Source organism: Martes martes (genome assembly GCF_963455335.1).
Source record: "Martes martes genome assembly, chromosome: 12".
NCBI classification, from domain to species: Eukaryota; Metazoa; Chordata; class Mammalia; order Carnivora; family Mustelidae; genus Martes; species Martes martes.
In genome coordinates, this window is record NC_137900.1 from 4943134 (window position 1) to 4967064 (window position 23931).

Genomic DNA, 23931 nt, shown 5'->3' on the forward strand with positions numbered 1-23931 from the left:
GAAAAACAGTTTTCCTTATATGCCACCATATAAAGTCATAGTCTCACATTTTCAGGAAAACTGTGAGAATGGTGAATTTAACAAGTTTCAATTTAAAATATCTCCAAAAATAGAGGAATTTATCTTAGGAGGAGGCCTGCTCTGCCATCTGGAGTGAGCCCCTAGAAGGACTTCCAGGGAAATCGGTAAAAGACCAGGGCAGGATTGCTAATGGATGGCAGTTCCTGTCTATGCAATCCCAGAGAACTGGGGGGAAAAAAATTGGAAAGGGAGCTTGTTTTTAAATTGCCTTAAGTCAACTGCCTTTTTGGGGCACAAGGCAGAGTTTAAACTTTTAAAGAGAAAAAGATCGGGGAAAGATTATTTTGATTCTTGCTTGTGCGCCCCCTTGACGTCTACAGCAGCACTGAGTTATACGGCCTACTGAAGATGGCCCGGCTCAGGTCAGATCAAACTTGCCCTCTCTCTGAAATTTAATGAAGATTTAAAACATTATGATAAATTTTGCTTATGCTAATTCTCAGGGAAATTTTTCCAAGAGTAAACACTTTATAATATTTTAAAATATTAACGTTTCCCCGACTGCTAATTACGTGTCATGGCCTACACTTACTATACTGGAAGCAAGTCCACACTTTTTCTGTATACAGTTTTCCCCAAAATAGTTTTAGACGGGTCCTAACCTTTGGTTTTCTTCATGTTCTAAACCTACTAGGCACACATTACCCACCTGTCTGAGATAGAGAAAAAAACTTGAATACTGTCCAGCCTCAGGAAGGTATGAAAGAAACACGGTGATGCAAATTAGTAAGACAGTAGAATCTTTTCCAACCTTCTTCAGTGACTAGGAATAAGCAGAAAGAGAAACATAAAAAGTTAGGCCACACTAGAGTCACTGACATTCCAGGGTATTATTGGCTTCATCGTTTTGTTTTATTAAGGTGGATTATAAAAGTTGAAGGGATTACAAAAGTAGGTAAACATTAACTCTATGGTTACAAGTCCTCTAATTTCAAAGTTTTATGTTTGAAATATTATAGCTTAAAACCAAAACAAAACCCCCCACAAATACTTGTTCATCTTTGTTAACCATACTGGTTCACACCCTATAAACAGACGCTGAAAAAACACTGCTTCAGAACCATTTAAGAAAATCTCATCTCTCTCCTTCATTCATAATACAATACTTTTAAATCCATAAACAGTTCAGGGTTTTTATAATATATAAATTTACTATATTCTTTAAGATGTTAATACTCAATTTTCCTGTAAAACTGGTAGACAAAGAAATATGCTCCCACCATGGGGGTCAGTGACAACAAGAGTCTCTGACCAGTAACTTCTGAATGTTACACCTTTGTCTAAAAGTCCTTCTTACATGCCTTTTTACACAGAATTGTTGCTAAGATCAAAAGATGTGTCTGTTGTCTAAGCACTGGGGAGTGCTTCATTGGATTCTAGGGTCATCGTAACCGTAACCTTGTATGATGAACAGCAAAACAGCTCATGTCTGTGGAGACTTACTGCACAGACACGTGACCGGTTCATTTACATACATTCCCGGTATGCCCTGCGGCAGCCCTGGAGGAGTACTCGGGCGGCAGAGTACTCCTACCTCACAGAGGAGTTGCCACGCGTAACTTGACCACTACGTGACAAGAAAGTGGGAGGCCTGACCGGAGCCCAGGTCCACACCTGGGTTCGTTCTCTAAGCACCTTCTTCTCCATGTCTGATATCACAGCACAAACAAAATGAGCAGGGTCCTCAGGTTGGGACCTGAGGGACCTTTTCAGAAAAGAATTTGATGAGTTATTTTCCTTTTTACATATTTTTCCTAAAAAGTCAATTTGGATGATTAAAAACCACAGTCAAATCTCTGGGTTTTTTTCTGCACATATTTTCTTCAAGAACAATTTCAAGTCAGATGAGGTAGGAAAAAGGGAGGGATAAGATTCTTCTTCTCAGTACTTTTTCTGTTTGTTAATAGGATCCTTCCCCCCAAAAAAGCCAAAAATTTTTAAAAAGTTACAGAAAACAAAGAATCCGTTCAACCTGCACAATCAGGTTCAAAGCCTCTGGTCAAAGTGGATGTATATTAACAACCTAGAAAATAACTACTTTAGGCAGACCACGCCTATTCATCTTTTCTGAATTTAAGTGAATGAAAATGAACAATCCAGACGGCCACCTTCATTTTGTTTACCAAAAAAAAGTGAAAACAACCATGCAGTTAGAAAAAACATCTTCCCTACATTCACAGGGATTAAGTGGACATTTTTTTCTCTTTTTTCTTAGGATACCTACCACACGCTTGACTTAAAATTCTAGGGGCACCTGGGTGGCTTAGTCAGTTAAGTGTCTGACTCATGAGATTGAGTGCCAAGTTGAGTTCCATGCTGGGCATGGAACACACGAGACTATATCTCTCATTTTCTTTTTGCCCATCCCTCTCTTCCTAATAAAAAAAATTTAAAAAGGAAAGAAATATAAATCCTACATATTCCTTGGCGCATAGACAACTTCAGTGCCTTATGGGCGATTAAAATTTTTTTCTATTTTTACTGGAGAAAGAAATGGATATTTACCGCAAACGGGTCGGCTTGTTTCCAAGAAATCTTAGCTCCCCAGGAAAGCGGTCTCATTTTCTCTGGCAGAGATTCTGGAACAGCCAGTAAGATGAAGCAGATGTCCAGAAGAGCCACCACTGTGGCCACCAGCACAACAAGGCTGTCTCCGTAACTGGCTGAAAGGTATGCTCCAATGGCCGGGCTGCTGACCAGACTGGCTGCAAAGGTGGCCGAGACCTGTGGAAAAGCACGCTCTCATCCAGAGTCCCACTTTCTACCATACACACATGCAGAAAGCACACACTCAGCCCCATCACACCCATGTTCCTGCTTCTTACACAGGGTCCCACAGATGTACGTATGGCCATCCTTCCCTGGCTTCAAACAAAACAGAAGGAATGTGTTGCATGAACATTTTAAGAATGAGAGAGTCACTTCCTTTTAAGGACTTGTTCACAAACTATGAACTAACTGGAGATATCCTAAAAAGCTACAAGAGTAAAAAATAATCTTACCAGAAATAAAAATTGAGAAAAACTTCTCCATAAATAAAACATACACATTTTAGTCTTCTTTAATTGGAAGACAGGGATGTGGGGAGAAAGGCATGAAAAGAAAAACGTCTGCAGGGCTAATGGTACAACCTACAAATTGCTCAGGGACTATGCTGATGTCATAGTCTAAAAACGTGCACTGTTTTACCATTTTATTATTTGGTGACCATTTCATTAGCACAGAGAAGGGGGAAAAAATCCCTGATATTCTTAGAGAAAAAGGGCTGTTAACAACAACAGAGATCTGTTGAGAGAGAGGTTGAGACTTTATTTAAACTAGAGATCCCTGAGCTGTTTGTTTCTGTCACTCCCCACCTCCATCCTACACCAGAGACCACAGAACCGCCTGATCACATTCGCACCTGAATCCACGTGGAGTCTCTTCATTACATGGCTTTTCTAATGCAGAGGCTTCCTCTATCTTGGAATGTACCCTGAATGCTCAGAAGCTTGAATGTACAGTCTCTAAATCATAACCAGACTGAGTACCAAAAATAGACATATAAATTGGTTATCTAAACTTCTAATGGATTTTAAAAGAAACCACTGAAGTCATTATCTGTGGTTAAAATTATGACACCTGGTTAGTCCATGACATTCTTCCTTCACCCATCACCCGCAAATGAATTTGAAAATACAATCTCTCTTCAATCAGTATTATACTAAAAATACTAGAGAAGCCAGAAGTCCAATAAAAACTGGGGGAGAAAAGGAGGCATCCAGAATTCCAACTTGGGGAGCAGGAATTGGTTCAATATTTACTTGGTTCAGTATTTACTAAGTACCCACTCTGTACCAAAAGAAGACAGAGCTCCTGCCCTTCAGGTTTTTCCATATTATTTTGAGAAGATCAAGGCTGTTACATAAGTACATTATAAATTGCAGTGACATGCAGGCTGCTAGGAGAGCACTGCCACGGGGTCCTCCAGTGCTAACCACCTCATTTCTGCACAAAATGGGTCAATAAGTCAATCATTTATTCGTAAGTTTTCATTTCCTTAATCTCCACATTTTTGTATGTGAACAAAAAATTTGTACTCAATGTACAAATAGCAACAGAAAAGTAACTTTTTTTTTTTTTTAAAGATTTTATTTATTTGACAGAGATAGAGCACAAGTAGGCAGAGCAGCAGGGAGCCCGATGCAGGGCTCGATCCCAGGACCCCGAGATCATGACCTGAGCCGAACTGAGCCACCCAAGTGCCCTAAGTTAAATAACTTTTTATTTATTTATAATTTTTTTTCAGTGTTCCAAAATTCATTGTTTATGCACCACACCCAATGCTCCATGCAATCCGTGCCCTCCTTAATACCCACCACCAGGCTTTCTTCCCACCCTCCTTCCCTCCAAAACCCTTAGTTTGTTTCTCAGTCTCCTACTGATGTCCCCCAACTCACTTATCCTCTCCGTCTCCCAATGTCCTCCGTGTTATTCCTAAATAACTCTTAAGTTCGTATGATAAGCAAGAATGAGAGCCATTTTCTAATCTCTAATCTTTCCCACCAAAATGTACAGACAGCTGCTTCATTTCAGCTGAAACTGCTTTTCATAATCCCACAGCATTCCAAGTTTGAAGGATCTAACAGACACTCGAATTTAAAGAAGAAAACAAGAACTTGTTTCATCATTTGTCAAAATGACGTTTCTAAATCTACCATCATAATTGTCTTCTAGCCAAATGGACACGTTCTAAAACAAAAATTTTTCAATAACTCAAGATTCGGTCATTACAAACAATGGAATTAAATTTATTATCCTAGGACAATGATTTAATATATATGAACACATCTGATACATGAGTTTTGAATGGAAAATGACTGCATTCTACTAAGCTCCTCCTCAGAAAACCTGGGAAGGGCTACAGCAGCTGCTTCCGATGGAATGAGATTAATGCTCATCTATAAATAACGCATACACTCCGAAACCACGGTAACGTTCTAATTCATCTTTCCCTTCCATGTGATGTACCCTGCAACACTGCTCTGAGAAAGTACTCTGTTTTCTAGTATTTCCATAATTTAATTATTTGTAAACTGCTACAGAGAAAACCTCAAACCGGCAGAGGCAGAAATCTTAGTGAGAATCCTTCTTCTAAGCTTTCAAAACAGAGCTTAAGAAATGAGTTTAGGGGGCACCTGGATGGCTCAGTCGGGTAAGTGGCCGACTCCTGATTTCAGCTCAGGTCATGATCTCAGGGTCCTTGCCCAGCACGGAGTCTGCTTCTCTCTCTAAAATAAAATAAATCTTTAAAAAAAAAAAAAAAAGGGAAAAGAAAAACGCGTGTAGGACTTCAGATTCTGTGTATCTGAACCAGAGCCGAAAGTCCCATAAAGGACCTAGTGGGCACAGCAAGGCAGATGCGTCAGACACCGAGGACGGGCCTGCAAGTCCTCCTGACGCAGCCCTGACTCCACCGGCTCCTGGGCGCTCCAGAGTCCGTCCTCCCGCCCGTCTCTCGGCCGCTCTGCACCTCTATCTTCTCCTCTCTAAGTGCAGCACCTGAGAGATTAGCTTCTTCAAATATGCGAAAAGTCAACTGTAGAGATCTATTGCATGGTGAGAAATAGAATTTAGTGTGAAACTCTCTATGTAATAATAGTAAGTATTCTGGGAGCCAATTTAATCACGTGGAATATGGAACTAAAAGGAAAAAAGCTGGTCGCCAGCGCCCCCTGCCTGTTCCATCTCCTCCGGCTGTTCCTCTCCAGCAGCTGAGGCTCGGTACCTTCTGCATGACTGAGTTTCTGGGTCTATGACACCGTGAACTTCTATGCAAAATGTTGTATCTTTCGTAAAACTCAGAGCAGCGCCGTTAACTTGGTCCGCACGTGTACCGAAATCCCTAACCGCCCTCACCCTCAGTGCGGCCCTGGTAATGCCTCTCCCGGGCGACCTCACGGCGCAGCCTCTCCGCGAGCACTCGCTCGGTTCACGGAACTACGCCTCGTCAACGAGGCCTCGCCGCGGCCCTGAAAGAACTGCCACCGTCTTGGTGCAGTGGGAGTTTCGTGTAGGGAGACGGTGTACATACTTTACGCGTTCTTGAACGGATCTAAAACCCCAGCTAGACTTGCCGGTCTTGTAGATAACTGGCAGTAAATCCTCCTGTATCTGTAAGACATGGCAGCCTGCAAACTTTTCTTTTTTTTTAATTCTGTCATCTTAACATCTGACAACTTAGGGTACACATAAAGGTTAGTCAGTGGCCAACGTCCTGACTCCTGTGACCATGTTAGGGTTTGGGTTAAAAAAAAAACTGGTGGGAAATGAGTATCTCAATGGGTATTTCCCATCATGTAGAAGAGCTGCACAAACACCGTGAATGAGGCTTCTGGCACTTTCTCAACTCTGCTGTATGAGCCACCTTGCAACCCCTGGCCTTTTTTGAAGGCTCCCAGCAGCCTCTCCCTCTGCGCTCTTCCACCGCATTCTGGAGACGGCGGCCGGGACCGTTTCAGGATGTCGTATGAGAGACATTCGGGGTGGGAGGGAAGATGAAGGCGAGGGGAAAGCAGGTAGGAGGTGGAGGGGAGGTAATGCTGAAGAAGTTTTTAAACGAATGTCGAACGTCAACAAAGTGAAAGCTGCTCATGCGTTTTACGGAACAGCAGTACCTGGCCTCCGCACGGTTATGCGTCGGTCCGTACTGTCTTCCCGGAAGCGGGATTCAAGGGAAAGACAAACGCTTGGGAAAGCAGAGAAGTGACCTGGGTTTCTGGCCTTCAGTCCTCCTGCAACCTGTTCAACAACCCAGGCAGATTTTGCTTCTTCCACGTTTTCTCACCGTAAACACTTCCCGACACAGGGAAGTTTAGAGAAGAGCCCGGTGTGGGCGGAGGGGGAGCAGGCGCCTCCCCAACACACCCCCCAGCGCGCACACTATCGGCTGAAGGCGATGCCGACCCCGCAGGCTCAGGGAAGACTCTCTCAGATCAGACAATCGCGCACGTTGGGGGGGGGGGGGGGTTATGGCCGTAGCCTCAGGGAAAGCTTTTTGGCTTCTCTTTCAGAGCCTGAAAGAATTTAGATAGGGGGCCTCTCTTCCCAGATAACTGCCAGAGATAACTTTTTATATCAGAAAGGTTTATTTGCCTGGCGCGGCAAACATTTATTTACCAAACACAGGGTCTTCTCCTCTTCCAGTGAACGGTTTTCTTTCCCTCTCAAGTCCCAGGCCCCACCCTCCTTTTTCCTTAGCTCAGGATGGGACACAAGCTCCAACCGCCCGGCTGCCTTTGGGTCTCTCAGGTCTTTGTGGAGCTCTGTACAAAATTAAACGTTTCCCCCCTGGTAATCCGTTTTATGTCAATTTAATTAGGACTAGGGTAGCCAAAGAACCTAGAAGAGAGGAAGGGAAGATGTCCCCCCTCAACGACACCCACATGCCTCAGCAAGTTCACGGAGCTGGACACATACCCACAGGCTGCTCACAGGGCATCTCCCTCCCCGCCCCCCAGCCACTCTGGTCCTCTGACCTCAAGGGCTTCAGCCTGCCACCTTGTACACATCTGTCCTCCCCTGCAGATCCATAAAGCCATGATCCCACCTGAGAAAATTAGAAATGATTCTCTAATACTCAACTATCCAAAAACAAGGTCTCCTACAACTTTTGTTACGCACTCAACAATCATTTGCCGAATAAATGTAGTCCTTTCTCTACAGTACCATCTGCCAAATAAGCGTCTAAGACACAACCAGCAATACAGTTAACAGTGGATTAACAGGGCTGAGGTGCAGCATCTCTCCAACTCCAACCAGCTGCGCAGGGACTTACGCAGGGACTTACGTGCTCAGCACGTGTTTATTATTTATGTTTCCTCAAGAGATAGGCTAACAAACAAATCAGATCAACTTTTGAAACAATTTTGCAGCTGACAACTCACACATTCTGCCAAATTTCCCACCCTAAAACCAGAGGATATATTACTAGTAATTTCCATCTTGCTATTTTAAACTTCATAAATCTCCTTTTTAAACTTCAATTGCTTTAGATTTTCTCTTATGTAAATCAGTATTTGTAGTTTATTTTAAATCTTACTTTCCAATACATTTTTAAATAGGATGCTAATTACTTCTCTGGTTAAAAAACAAACTATACTCTTACCCATCCATAAGCAGTACTTCGCTCGTGTTCTTGAGTGACATCAGCTACATAGGCAAATATCACAGAGAATGTGACCGAGAAGACTCCAGACACAGAAATCATCGCAAAGTACCACCTATAAAAAGATTATTTTAATTACCAGGACACAGAAATCATCGCAAAGTACCACCTATAAAAAGATTATTTTAATTACCAGGAGAGAGGTAGTGTACATACACTTTTATAATCAGAACCAAAGATATCATGTAAAGATCATAAACCAAAAAATAAATTTAAAAACAAATACATGTATATGTATATTTAAAGATACAAAGGACAACTAATAAATGATAAGATGGGGAAGAAGTAGAAACACACCAAGTCTGTAACTGCTTAAAGGGAGTCAGTACATGCAGCTGAAAAAAATGAAAGAGTAAGGGGATATAGCTTTAAAGGCAGCCAATAAAAGAGAAATAAAAACTTAAATTTTCCTAGCTTTAGCTAAGAAAAAGACACATACAGCAAATAACTTTAAAAGAGTTAATATACAGGGGTGCCTGGGTGGCTCAGCTGGTTAAGTGTCTGCCTTCGGCTCAGGTCATGATTTCCAGGCCCTGGGACTAAGCCCCATGTGGGGGCCCCCTGCTCAGCAGGGAGTAAAACTCTCCTCTCCCTCTGCCCTTCCCCCGGCTCTTGCACACACATGCGCATGCTCGCTCTCTCTCAAAATCTTAAAAATAAGTAAAAGAGCTACATAAAAGCAGAAATCATAACAATGTATTTAAGACTAAAATTTCATTCACAGGCACAGATGCTTTTAAAAAAATCTAGTTAAGATACAACCAAACAAAATTCCACAGAACAAAATTTAGGGTTTATCCTGAGACATAAGGATATTTCAATATTAGAAAATCTAATAATATAAGGGGCTCGGGAAAAGATGGCAGGGGAGTAGGGGACCCTATTTCAACCAGTCGCCTGAATTTAGCTGGATATCTACCAAACCATTCTGAACACTCACAAATCAGCCTGAGATGTAAGAATATATATCTGGATCTCCACAAACAGAATATCTCCAAGTCTCAAGGTATGAAGCAGGGAGCCATGATTCTGTGCAGATATTGGAAGATAAGCAGAAGGGAGAGGAAGTCGCCATAAGCTGGCGCTGGGAAGGTGATATAACACAGGAGCACAAAAGCGCCCTGTACTGGGACCAGGTACAGACTGGTGGACCTGTGGTGGCCAGGAAGGGACTTTAGTGCAGCCCCCAGACAGGATCCAGGAGCTACAGGTGCACGTGCGGAACCGGGGGTGGTTTGTGGTTTTTAGAAGCACAAAGGGCAGAGACATGCCCGGCCCTGGCTATCACCACTGGGAGTTTTGCTGTGGGGCGCACAAACTGGGGAGGCTGTGGGTTTTAGCAGTGCAGACAGAAATGGAGAGAGTGTGGCTTGGAGAGCTCAGTGAAGAGCAGACTGCGATTTCTCTGTCCTGAGACAGAGGTTTGGATGTGGTGACTACTGCTCTGACTCTCGGAAGAAACGCGGAAAGCCGCCTGGGAAAGCAGCCAGGGAACGAAAGCCCCCCCAAAACCGGTTTTCACTGAGCCCATCCCCCACCCCCCAACAGGGGGCATGGCAACTCTGCCCAAGCAGGGTGGCCTGAGTAACAGCGCAGCAGGCCCCTCCCCTAGAAGACAGGCTGGAAGAAGAGGCTGACAACCCCAAGGTCCCTATAAAACAGGTGCATCTTGCTTGGGTCATGCTTAATACTCTGGACTCTGTACATTCCCTCAACCCCCCCCCCCAACAGAATGATTAAGTGGAGGAACCCCCAACAACGGAAAGAATCAGAGATTGTGGCCTCTGCCACAGACCTAATGGATATGGATATAACCAAGATGTCAGAAACTGACATCAGAGCAACAATTATGAAGTCGATATTTAGGTTTGAGAAAAATATTAGCAAAGACATAGATCTCTAAGAGCAGATATGAGATCTAATCAGGCCAAACATAAAAATAATATGAATGAAATGTAGTCTAAACCGGATACTCTGACTGCCAGCGTAAACAAGGCAGAAGAATGAACTAGTGAGCTAGAAGATGATAGAGAAGAAGGAAACTGAGGAGGCCCGGGACAAACATATCAAAGCCCAAGAGATCAGACTGAGAAGATTAATGACGCCAGGAAACATTACAATGTCAGATCATTGGGACCCTGAGGGGGTAGAGAGAGAGAGAGTTCTAGAAGATATATCTGAGCAAATCTTAGCTGAGAACTCTCCTAATCTGGGGAAGGAAACAAGCATTCGTGTCCAAGAGGCAGAAAGGACCTCTCCCAATATCAGTGAGAACAGACTGACCCCTGACATTTAACTGTACAATGCACAAATCTTAGATTCAAAGGAAATAATCTTGAAAGCGGCTAGGGGGAAAAGAGTTCTTAGGTACAGAAGAAGGAACATCAGAATAACATCAGACCTGTCCACAGAGACCTGGCAAGCCACAAAGGGTTGGCAAGACATCTGGGGTACTAAGTGAGAAGAACATGCAGCCAAGGGTACTTTATCTGGAAAGGCTGACATTCAGAATGGATGGAGAGATAAAGAGCTTCCAAGACCAAAGAAACTGAAAGAATATGTGACCACCAAGCTGGGCCTGCAAGAAAAATTAAGGGGGGAGGGTTCTATAAAAGAAGGAAGATCCTAAGAGTAATATAGACCAGAAATTACAGAGATAATCTATAGAAACAAGGACTTCACAGGCAACATGATGGCAATAAAATCCTATTTTCCAATAATCACTCTCAATGTGAACAGCCTAAATGCTCCCATGAAATGGCACAGGGTTGCAGACTGGATAAAAAGACATGACCTATCCACAGCTGTCCACAAGAGATCATTTTGAACCTAAAGATACATCCAGACTGAAAGTGAGGGGATGGAGAACCATTTTTCACGTCAGTGGACCTCAAGAAAGCTGGGGTAGCAATTCTCATAGCAGACAAATCAGATTTTAAGCTGAAGACTGTAGTCAGAGATACAGAAGGATACTATATCATTCTTAAAGCATTTATCTAACAAGAAGATCTAACAGTTGTAAATATCTATACCCCAGCATGGGAGCAGCCAACTACATAAGCCAACTGTTAACCAAAATAAAGAAACATACTGATAATAATACATTAATAGCAGGAGACCTCAACACTCCACTCAACAACAGACAGATCATCTAAGCAGAAAATCAACAAAGAAACAAGAGCCTTTTTTTTTTTTTTTAAAGATTTTATTTATTTATTTGACAGAGATCACAAGTAGGCAGAGAGGCAGAGAAGCAGGCTTCCCTGCTGAGCAGAGAGCCCGATGCAGGGCTTGATCCCAGAACCCCGGGATCATGACCTGAGCGGAAGCCAGAGGCTTTAACCCACTGAGCCACCCAGGCACCCCAGAAACAAGAGCTTTTTTTTTTGAAACAAGAGCTTTGAATGACACACTGGACCAGATGGACTTCATAGATAGATACAGAACATTCCACCCTAAACCAATAGAATACTCATTCTTCTCAAACACACATGGAACTTTCTCCAGAACAGACCACATACTGGGTCACAAATCAGGTCTCAACCAACACCAAATGATTAAGATGATTCCCTGCATATTCTCAGACTATAGTGGTTTGAAATTGGAGCTCAATCACAAGAAAAAATTTGGAAGGAATTCAAACACGTGGAAGCTGAAGACCATCCTGTGTAAGAATGTTTGGGTCAACCAGGAAATCAAAGAACTTATTAAACAATTCATGGAAACCAAGGAGAATGAAAACACATTGGGTTAAAACCTATGGGATACTGCAAAGGCGGTCCTGAGGGGGAAACAGAGAGCCATCCAAGCCTCACACAAAAAAACCAGAAAATTCCCGAATACACAAGCTAATTTTACACCTTAAAGAACCAAAGAAAGAACAACAAATAAAGCCTAAACCAAGCAGAAGAGATAAAATAAGGATTAGAGGGGGCGCCTGGGTGGCTCAGTGGGTTAAAGCCTCTGCCTTCCGCTGAGGTCATGATCCCAGGGTCCTGGGATCAAGCCCCGCATTGGGCTCTCTGTTCAGCAGGGAGTCTGCTTCTGCCTCTCTCTCTCTCTCTCTCTGCCTGCCTCTCTGCCTACTTGTGATCTCTGTCTGTCAAATAAATAAATAAAATCTTAAAAATAAAATAAAATAAAATAAGGATTAGAGCAGAGATCAAAGAATTAGAACCCAGAAATACAGTAGAGCAGATCAACAAAACTAGAAGCTGGTTCTTTGAAAGAATTAATGAGATTGATAAACCACCGACTAGAGAAAGGACCCAAATTAATAAAATTATGAATGAAATGGGAGAGATCATGACCAACACCAAGGAAATGGAAATACTTATTAGAAATTATTATCAACAACTATATGCCAATAAATTAAGCAACCTGGAAGAAATGGATGCCTTCCTGGTAAACTACACCAAGACCGAAACAGGAAGAAATTGACAATCTCAACAGACCAATAACCAGTACCAAAATTGAAGCAGTGATCAAAAACCTCCCAAAAAACAAGAGTCCAGGGTCTGATGGATTCCCAGGGGAATTCTACCGCATATTTAAAGAAGAAATAATACCTATTTTCCTGAAGCTGTTTCAAAAAACAGAAACAGGAGGAAAACTTCCAAACTAATTTTATGAGCCCAGCATTATCTTGATCCCCAAATCGGGCAAAGAACCCATCAAAAAGGAGAATTACAGACCAAGATGAACATGGATGCCAAAATACTCAACAAGATCCTAGCCCATAGGATCCAACTGTACATTAAAAGGATTATCCATCAGAGCCAGGTGTGATTTATTCCTGGGCTGCAAGGATGGTTCAACATTCACAAATCAATCAATATGACACACTAGTAAGAGAAGAGACAAGAATCATATGGTCCTCTCAATTGATGCAGAGAAAGCATTTGACAAAGTACAGCATCCTTTCCTGATTAAAAGTCTTCAGAGTGTAGAGATAGAGGGAACATTCCTCAAATTCATAAAAAACATCTATGAAAAGCCCAAAGCGAGTATCATTCTCAATGGGGAAAAGCTGAGAGCTTTTCCCTCAAGATCAGGAACATGACAAGGATGCCCATGCTCACCACTTTCCTTCAACATAGTACTAGAAGTCCTAGCAACAACAATCAGACAACAAAAAGAAATAAAAGGTATTCAAATGGGCAAAGAAGTCGTCAAACTCTCATAGCAGATGACATGATACTTTAAGTGGAAAACCCAAAAGACTCCATGCCCCAATTACTAGAACTCATATAGCAATACAGTAGTAATGTGGCAGGATACAAAATCAGTGCACAGAAATCAGTTGCTTTTCTATACACTAATAATAAAACTGTAGATCGAGAAATTTAGAGAATCGATTCCATTTACAACAGCACCAAAACCCCTAAGATACCTTGGAATAAACCTAACCAAAGAGGCAAAGGATCTATACTCAAGGAACTACAGAACACTTTTGAAAGAAACTGAAGAAGACACAAAAAGATGGGAAAACATTCCATGCTCATGGACTGAAAGAATAAACATTGTTAAAATGTCTATGCTGCCCAAAGCAATCTACACTTTCAAACCCTATCAAAATAACATTGGCATTTTTCAAAGTGCTGGAACAAACAATCCTAAAATTTGTATGGAACCAGAAAAGACCCCAAATCACCAAGGAAATACTGAAAAAGATAAACAAGCCGGGGGCATCATGTTGCCTGATTTCAAGCAACATTACAAAGCTATGATCACTATGACAGCATGGTATTGGGACAAAAACAGACACATAGGTCAATGGAACAGAATAGAGAGCCCAGATATAGACCCTCAACTCTATGGTCAACTAATCTTTGATAAAGCAGGAAAAATATCCCATGGAATAAAGACAGTCTCTTCAAGAAATGGTGCTGGGAAAACTGGACAGCTATATACAGAAGAATGAAACTGGACCATCCTCTTACACCATACACAAAGATAAATTCAAAATGAATGAGAGACCTCAAGGTGAGACAGGAATCCATCAAAATCCTAGAGAAGAACATAGGCAGTAACCTCTTCGACATCAGCCACAGCAACTTCTTGCAAGATATGTCTCGGAAGGCATGGGAAACATAAATGAAAATGAACTTTTGGGACTTCATCAAGATAAAAGTCTTTTGCACAGCAAAGGAAAGAGTCAACAAAACAAAGAGGCAACCCACCGAATGGGAGAAGATATTTGCAAATGATACTACAGATAAAGGGCTGATATCCAAGATCTATAAAGAACTTTTCAAACACCCAAAAACCAAATAATCAAGTCAAGAAATGGGCACAAGACATGAACAGACAGACACTTCTCTGAAGATGACATACAAATGGCTAACAGACACATTAAAAAATGTTCTATATCATGAGCCATCAGGGAAATTCAAGTCAAAACCACAATGAGATACCACCTTACACCAGTCAGAATGGCTAATATTAACAAGGCAAGAAACAACAGATGTTGGTGAGGATGTGGAGAAAGCGGAACCCTCCTACACTGTTGGTGGGAATGCAAGCTGGTGCATCCACTTTGGAAAGACAGTACAGAGGTTCCTCAAAAAGTTAAAAACAGAGCTACCCTATGACCTAGCCACTGCACTACTAGGTATTTACCCCAAATATACAGATGGAGTGAAAAGAAGGGGCACATACACCCCAATGTTCACAGCAACAATGTTACAACAGCCAAACTGTGGAAGGAGCTGAGATGCCCTTCAGCAGACGAATGGATAAAGAAGATGTGGTCTGTATATACAGTGGAATACCACACGGCCATCAGAAAGGGTGAATACCTACCTCTAAATCAACATGGATGGAACTGGAGGGGATTATTCTAAGTGAAATGAGTCAGGCAGAGAAAGACAATTATCATATGGTTCCATTTATATGTGGAACATAACGAACAGCATAGAGGACATTAGGAACAGGAAGGGAAAAATGAAGTGTCTCAGAGAGGGGAGACAAGCCATGAGAGACTATGGACTCCGGGAAACAAACTTAGGGTTTCAGAGGGGGAGTGGGGTGGGGGGATGGATTAGCCTCGTGATGGGTATTAAGGAGCGCACGTATTGCAATGAGCACTGGGTGTTATACGCAAACAATGAATCATGGAACACTACATCAAAGACTAACCAAGTACTGCATGGTGACTAACTTAGCATAATAAAAATTTTTTTTAAAAAAAGAAAATCTATTAATATAATTCTTCATAGTAACAATATTTTTCAATGCACTCAACACTCAAATGATGAAACATTACAACATTTGCTTTATATACATGAGATGCTAAGTCCATTATCACTTTTACTTAGCATTATTCATTAATCAATATAAGCAAAAGCAACAGTATGAAAATGGGAAGGGAAGAGGCAAAATCATTTGAAAATCTAAAGAAAAAATATTTTAAGATATTGAGAGGACACTTAAAAAGCCCTCATTTATTGGAAAAGCATGGAAAAGCATGACTTGTTCTCGGAAAGACTCAATAATTATTTAATAAAAATTCATCATCTCGCAGAAAATAAAAGGACCCACTAAACCAACATATTTATAATGTAACAAATACTGACATAAATTATCATATGATCAAACAAGGACATTTTCACATGATCCAAAAAAGAAATATTAATGCATTAAAACACACACACACGCACACACAAAACCTTTCATTCTAAGGTATGTTCTTTACACCTTAGGACGAGCATCTCAGCAACAGAAATTTTGGCCAAATACCATCTTCTGGAACCAAGAAAAACAACTAAGGTACAGCTCAGGTGCAAATTCCAAACCATCTTTGGTACTTAGTTATATGTTAAGTATTCTCTCCCTATTTATCAAGAAAAAATAAGATCAAATTCATATTATGATTTAGAACAGTCTCTTGGTCTCACTACTGTGTACTCAAAAGTGACTTGTGTCTATCCATGTAAACTTTTTTCATCGGTGCCCTAGAGAGCAGTGAGACGACAACACATTTGCAGTCAGCTGAGCCAAAGGGGTGAGTACAGGGACTGTCAGCCCCTCCCAGGACCCAATCCTTTAACTGACCTGATGGCAACAGCAGCTGCTCTTAGAGACATCTTTTTTTTTTTTTCCTTAAAGATTTTTATTTATTTATTTGACAGAGAGAGATCACAAGTAGGCAGAGAGGCAGACAGAGAGAGAGGAAGGGAAGCAGGCTCCCTGCTGAGCAGAGAGCCCCATGCAGGGCTTGATCCCAGGACCCTGGGATCACCACCCAAGCCGAAGGCAGAGGCTTTAACCCACTGAGCCACCCAGGCGCCCCCCTTAGAGACATCTTTAAACATCTTAGAGCCCAAACTGGCTTTCAATTCCCAAAGAAATCAAATAAAAATACAGGTATCAACTGCTTTGAAATGGTTAAGAAATGCTTTGCAGACGTATTATTCACATTTGACCCAAAACAAAGCCACTTACCAAGGGCTGATCCTCATCAGTGGAATTGGGAAGCAGGTGAAGAACACGGTGCCGAGGAGAAAGGGTTTCCTCCCCCACACATCAGACAGAGCGCCTATGAGGGGGGCACTCAGAAAAGACAGCAGGCCCTGGATAGGAAAGCAGAAACAAAGGTCATATTTACAATGTGGTCCCCCAATCATTTGTAATTCTTGCTTTCTAAATGCTCCAATTTATTTCACTGGCCCCAAAACAGACTAATTTGAAACTTTAAATATAAAGTGTCATTTAAAAACATTCTAATGAAATAAGTCAAGCAGAGAAAGACAATTATAATATGGTTTCAGCCGTATGTGGAACATAAGGAATAGCACGGAGGACCACTGGGGAAGGAAGGGAAAGCTGAAGGGGGAGAAATCAGAAAGGGAGAGGAACTATGAGAAACTATGGGCTCTGGGAAACAGCTGAGGGTTTCAGAAGGGAGAGGGGAGAGGGATGGGGTGGCTGGGTGATGGGTATTAAGGAGAGCGCATACTGCAATGAGCACTGGGTGTTATATGCAATTAATGAATCACTGAACACTACATCAAAAACTGATGATGTACTACACAGTGGATAACTGAACAATGAAAAACCCTACATCATTACAAGTCAGCCCATTAGCATGGTCTAACTGCCCACGGCAGTCAATTTACCATTAAAATTTCATTTGTTTATTGCCCAAATAAAAACAGGATTGGAAATTAAAAAAAAAAAATCCTAACAAATTTTTAAGCATGCTGTTAGAAAATGGAAAATGGGGGGCTTATTTTTCTGGAGAAGCAGTGATATGAACTATGTACACCTATAGATGGCCCATGAGATGCACACATACCAAGCATGCAGGAAGAGGTCAGAAACTTAATTCAGTTTAATAAATATGCATAGCTCCAAATCATCTGCTGCAGTGAAGACACTTTCTTGCCTTCTTGGCCCTGACCCTGATCCTCCCTACAATATGTGCTCCCCTTGATGAGCTGCAAACCTCCGTTCTGATCCCTTCTTTAAACCCTGGTCTTGGGGCACCTGGGTGGCTCAGTCACTTAAGCGTCCGACCATTGGTTTCAGCTTGGGTCATGTCGGAATCATGAGACTGGGCCTTGCATCGGGCTCTGAACTCAGTGCAGGGACTGCTTTAGATTCTCTCCTTCTTCCCTCTCTGCTCCTCCCCTTCATTCATACTCGCTTTCTCTAAAATAATAATAAAAAATCTTTAAAACCCTGCCGTAGCCTCCACTGTGCACAGTTTAACATTTTTCAGCGGGTACTTCTGGGTGAAATAATGAGTTTCTGAACTTAGCTTTTATAAAAAAAAAAATGAGTAGGGGAAAACTGAGATAGAGGAGACAAGAGTAGGAAAACGTTGATAAATAATGAAACTGGGTGGTAAGTACATGGGTGTTCATTATATTTTCTACTGCTGTGTATCTGAAATTGCTCAGCATTGCATACACACAGTACCCTCCAAAATCTGGCACCTAACACACATTCTGTGCTTTGGCTATATGTAGAACTTCTTAGTTTTCTGATATACCATTTTCCTTTGTGCCAACGGGACTTCGCTGTGCCTGCATACACTTCCCACACTTGAGACTTCACACAATGCTTTAAAATATGGAATATATGCCATTTTTAAACAAAAAAATGAGAAGGCAGGATGGCTGGGTGGCTCAGTCCCTTAAGCGTCTGCCTTCGGCTCAGGTCATGATCTCAGGTTCCTGGGATTGAGTCCCACATCAGGCTCCTTGCTCAGTGGGGAGCCTGCTTCTCCCTCTGCCTGCCACTCCCCTGCTTGTGCTCTCTCTCCCTCTCTCTTTGAAAAGTAAATAGGTAAAATCTTTTAAAAAGGCCAAACATTAAAGAAATATTTAAAGTAATATAGTTTTTACAGAAAAAAATATACTGTCTTCCAGATTATGGATTTTAAATGATAATTTAATCTCTCCATTAAAAATATTAAATTCTTAGTAAGAGTAATAGATACTGAAAACATCTTCTGGGACAACCTACCCTTTTTTTTTTTTTAAGGTTTTATTTATTTATTTGAGAGAGCGAGAGAGAGAGCATGAGAGGGGAGGTCAGAAGGACAAGCGGACTCCCCGTGGAGCTGGGGAGTCCAAAGCGGGACTCGATCCCGGGACTCCAGGATCATAACCTGAGCTGAAGGCAGTTGCTTAACCAAGTGAGCCACCCAGGCACCCGACAACCTATTTTATTAAGATTTTAACATACAATCTCATGCAGCCGACCCCTGAAGAACACAGTTCGGGGCACCAACACCCTCTACATCATGTAGTCAAAAATCCACACACGGGGGCACCTGGGTGGCTCAGTCGTTAGGCGTCTGCCTTCGGCTCAGGTCATGATCCCAGGGTCCTAGGATCGGACCCCACATCGGGCTCCCTGCTCAGCGGGGGAGTCTGCTTCTCCCTCTTCTCTGCTTGTGTAATCTCTCATTCTCTCAAATAAATAAAATCTTTAAAAAAAAATCCACATATAATTTTTGACTTCCCCAAAACTAAACTGTTGACCAGAAGCTTTATCAATAATGTAAACATTTGATTAATGATATTCTGTATACCATTATTTGTATACTTTATGTATTACATACTGTATTCTTAAAGTAAGCTAATGAAAAGAAAATGTTAGGAAAATCGTAACCGAAAATACATTACAGCCAAAAGAAAAAAACAGTCTGCAAGTGAATCCATGCAATTCAAACCTGGGTTGTTCAAGGTCAACTGTATTTGGCTCTTTGGAAAACATGAATTTCTAAAAATCACTTTTCCTACACCAGAGTGATGTCTTTACTACCCGACCTGGCCCCAGATGCTATCAGGCCACATTGTGAGAGCAACAGATTGAGGGTATTTGTACCCTGACAGAATCTGCAAATGAGAACAAAATGTTTAAAAAGTAATACCAGACAGACCTCAGACCCCTTTTCTTGATCAGAAATACCGCTGACTCTCATTACCCACAGCAGTTATGTTCTATGAGGCTGCGAGAAACACTGAACTAGAGAACGTAGAACCACTGCTCCTTAGCTTCCTGTAAGGCTCTGGTCACCTAATTCCATTAACTGATCAACACACAACCATGATTTATGTGTGCTTCTCTTTAAAGACACTATACTTAATATATATTGTTGACCTATGAACACTGAACTCTAAATCAACAGCACCATGACTCATGCCTTGAATGAGGCTTATCTGACAGTATATTCTCCGAAAGGCACATCACGACCTCCCACGCTTAAAGATACTAGTCAGAACTTCTGCATCCCCTTGGGTACGTTTTAAGTAGCCAAATCACCAACAAAAGACACGAAGATGCAAAAAACGTGGCACTAAATGGACCACAAGGACACACATACACAGTAAGACCTCAAACAGACAGAAATTCGAACTCAGCTAGAAATGAGGGGCTGGTACCTGACACTCCCCCTCACCCAGGGGCATGAATGACCACGAAAGCACTGTGCTGATCTGGGGTCACAGATAAATTCACTGAGTAGGTGGATTTGCAAACATGAAATCCAAACATAATGAGGACCAAAGGGTACTATGCTGTACCAGCCCAACCAGTACTAGATGCAACACGGTGTGTGGGAGTCCGGGTGCAGATGGCAAAATTCACCAACAGCTCTCACAGTCACTACAGTTAGTTAACTTCCCAGCAGACGTGGGTGTTTACAGTGGCATAATTAATTGGCCAGTATTTCTTTTTTTTTTTTTTTAAGATTTTATTTTACTTACTTGACAGAGGGAAAGAGGAGAAAGAGAGGGTACAAGCTGGAGAAGCAGGAGAGGGAGGGAGAAGCAGGCTCCTCACTGAGCAGGGAGCCCGACAACGTGGGGCTCAATCCTAGGACCCCGGGAGCATGACCCGAGCCAAAGGCAGACACTTAACCAACGTAAGCCACTCAGGCGCCTTGGCCAGTATTTCTGACATGACTTTTGGGCTCTAATTAGAGTTTATTGTTCAATTAAATGTAATTATCCAAGTAACATTTTTTTTCCAAGTAACATTTTAAAGCATACATAGGATGACAAATAAAACTTACGTGAAGCAAACATACATGAATTGTACACTTCATATAGCCATCATAAAAGTTTTAAGCATACATTTTCCTTAACATACGCAGTTGGCAAATATTTGACTAAAACAGTTGGGTCGGTATTTTTAAAACTAAAAATGTTTTTTTGTTTTCTTTCAAATAGCATAATTAACTTTGCAAATGAATGTGAGGGAGCAATGGCTCCAGGGAACAAAGTCATTTAACTACGTCTGAAAATGTTCACTTTTCCTTGAAAAAGTTCACATACTATGACAAATTTTCAGTATTCTTTAATAAGCTATGAGGAACTTGCAACATGTAGACTTGGTTACCCCCAAATTAGATTTGTTCATTTTCCAGATTCTAGATTTTAGATCAATTTTAGATTTGTTCAATTTCTCATTTCTTAAAAGATAAGAGAAAATCATACACCAATGGAACTGTGTTTTTATTTGTGTAATTGACTAGAACAAATATTTTCATGCAAAAACAGTATTAACACAGGGTCACCTCTCTGACTTAGGGCCCACTGAGAACCTGCACAGTACAGAGCTTCCCTTCAGAGGGTACGCATCAATCAATGCAAGAGGGTAAATGAGAAATGTGACACATAAAGTGATTTTAATTCGATTAAAGTTTGGAAAAGTGAATCTGCAAAGCTGGAGAAGCGTCAAAGAACAGTTGGTGCCAGAGCCTTCAAGGAAATAATGATGCAGGCAGGAAGGCTAGGGCGTGTTGGTTTGTTTTGAGGTAAAGGAGCAAAGTAGGAAAGAGTCACTAAAAGAAAGAGGAAATAAAAAGGAGATGAGAGTGAAATTGTTTTAATTAAAAATATAAGTAAATAGACTTCTCCTACTTAGAAGTAGTAGGTCCCTACTTCAAATCCTGACTCCAAGAAAGCTCAGTATATGTTCTAAAGTAATAACAACAGTAACAGCTAGCATGCACCTATGCCAAACTCTTCCACACCTTTCACACACGTGTCCTGACGCTGTGCCGTAGGTGCTGTCAGGGTGAGCAGCTGGCCCGAGGCTCATAAGCAGCAGAGGCAGGTTTCGGCTCAGATGTGAGGTGGCTCCGGAACCAGAGTCCCAACCCGTAAGCCCACAAGTCAAACCAATTCTTAAACTAATCTGTTAACATTTCGGGGTCTCCAACCTAAAGCACATAAAGTACTAGTTTTTCCCACTTTGTGGGTGCTCTTATATGTTTATTTTATTTATTTTATTTTAAGTATTTACTTATTTATTTTGGGGGCGGGGGAGAGAGCACACACAAGCAGGAAGGGCAGAGGATCCCAGGCAGACTCCACGCTGAGTGTGGAGGCTGATGCAGGGCTCTGTCCCCCAACTATGAGATCATGACCTGAGCTGAAACCAAGAGCTGGATGCTTCACTTACTGTGCCACCCAGGCACCCCACACCTATTTTATTAAATGGATAAATTAGCAGTCTATCATGAAAAGACTGTACTTAAAACATGAAGTCAATTCTCAAGTAGGTTGTCTGACAATATTATTTACAGATAAAAAGGATAATCTTTAAATTTTTGTCCAAATTAAGAATTATTCTGTGTGTGTGTGTGTGTGTATGCATGTATGTAGGGAAACCATTCTGTACTTACTAATATCAAAGAGTAGCGTGAGGGAACTTTAAAGATATCTTGTTTTTGACTCTTTAATTCTTAAAAACATCAACCAAGAGGCGCCTGGGTAACTCAGTCAGTTAAGCATCTGACTCAGTTTCGGCTCAGGTAGTGACTCAGGGTTGTAAGATGGAGCCCTGCTCCAGACTCCACACTCAGCAGGGAGTCTGCTTGAGATTTTCTCTCTCCCTTTGCCCCTACCCCCACTTGTGCACACTCTCTCTCAAATAAATAAATAAATAAACTTAAAAAAAAAAAAAAACCACACACACAAGTTTCCGTGTGTCCTTATGCTAAGCTACTGTTGCTGATTTAACTCATTTAAAAAGCAGAGTGAGACAGATGAGCAGCAACTCCGGGGACTACAGAAACTTGACATATTAAATATCTCTGGAAGAGCATCCTGGCAGAGGATCTACTTGCCCTTTCCTTAATCAAAGTTGATGGTCAAGTCTAGACTGAGAAGCAGCACATCTGCATGTGAACCCCTGCGGCCACCCCATTAGCTTGCCTGCTGGGTCTTCTACTTTTTCACCCTTCCCCAGCCTGCACTGTGATGTCGAAGCTAGACCAGATGATCACTTCCCGCTTTAGCGCCACCCTCTTCATACTGATCACTCTAGGCATAAACCAACCCTGGACACATGACTTGCTGAGTCTGGGACACTGATACGTGTACTTTTGTAATAAACATAAAACACAGCTGCTAAAGAGAAAAGTTTCAAGAAGTTACAAGGCAGACGTCAGGTCATCAGACCAACTGGTTTTAATGATGAAAATGATTACAGTCAGTCCACCTGCTGCTATCAACCAGCAGTCATAACGAGACTTCACCTGCCAAGTCACACCTGGCTCTCAGTCTGGTGTAACATTTTGACAAAGTGTGGCTACAACTACTGTGATGCTGTCACCTTGGGTAGGCTATAGCACCCAGTTGTTTCATCAAGTGTAGTGTGGGGGTTCCTATGAAGGTTATTTTGTTGCAGTTGGTTTTAAAGTAAAGGGTATCACCTCAATAATATGGGGAGAGGGGGCGCCTGGGTGGCTCAGTGGGTTAAAGCCTCTGCCTTCGGCTCAGGTCATGATCCCGGGGTCCTGGGATTGAGCTCCACATCGGGCTCTCTGCTCAGCAGGGAGCCTGCTTCCTCCTCTCTCTCTGTCTGCCTCTACTTGTGATCTCTGTCAAATAAATAAATAAAAATGTTAAAAAAAACTGAATCTCTAGAATGAGGTCTGCTTTAAAAAAAAAATAATAATATGGGGAGAGCCTCGTCCAATTAGCTGATGGCCTTAAGAGCAGAAGCTAAGGTTTCCAGGATTAAAATGAGTTCTGCCTTGGGACTATAGCATCAACTCTTGCCTGAGTTCAGCCTGCCCGACAAATTTCAGATTTGCTAACCCCAAATCATCCGAGTCCATTTCTTAAAATAATTCTTTTAATATATGTTATTAATCTCTTAATACTAATGAAAAGAAA

The 23931-nt window shown here is 41.7% G+C and overlaps 1 protein-coding gene across 2 annotated transcripts in view; it reads right to left on the reverse strand.

The window, feature by feature from the left end:
* MFSD14B (major facilitator superfamily domain containing 14B) overlaps window positions 1–23931 on the reverse strand; it is a 68837-nt gene that overhangs the window by 9321 nt on the left and 35585 nt on the right. For both annotated transcript variants that reach the window (XM_080819564.1, XM_080819565.1), the window contains 4 exons: window positions 16733–16860; window positions 8228–8342; window positions 2587–2805; window positions 731–844 (listed from right to left, as the gene is read on the reverse strand). In XM_080819564.1, coding sequence (XP_080675690.1) covers window positions 731–844; window positions 2587–2805; window positions 8228–8342; window positions 16733–16860 — 576 coding nt within the window. The remainder of the gene's footprint in view (window positions 1–730; window positions 845–2586; window positions 2806–8227; window positions 8343–16732; window positions 16861–23931) is intronic.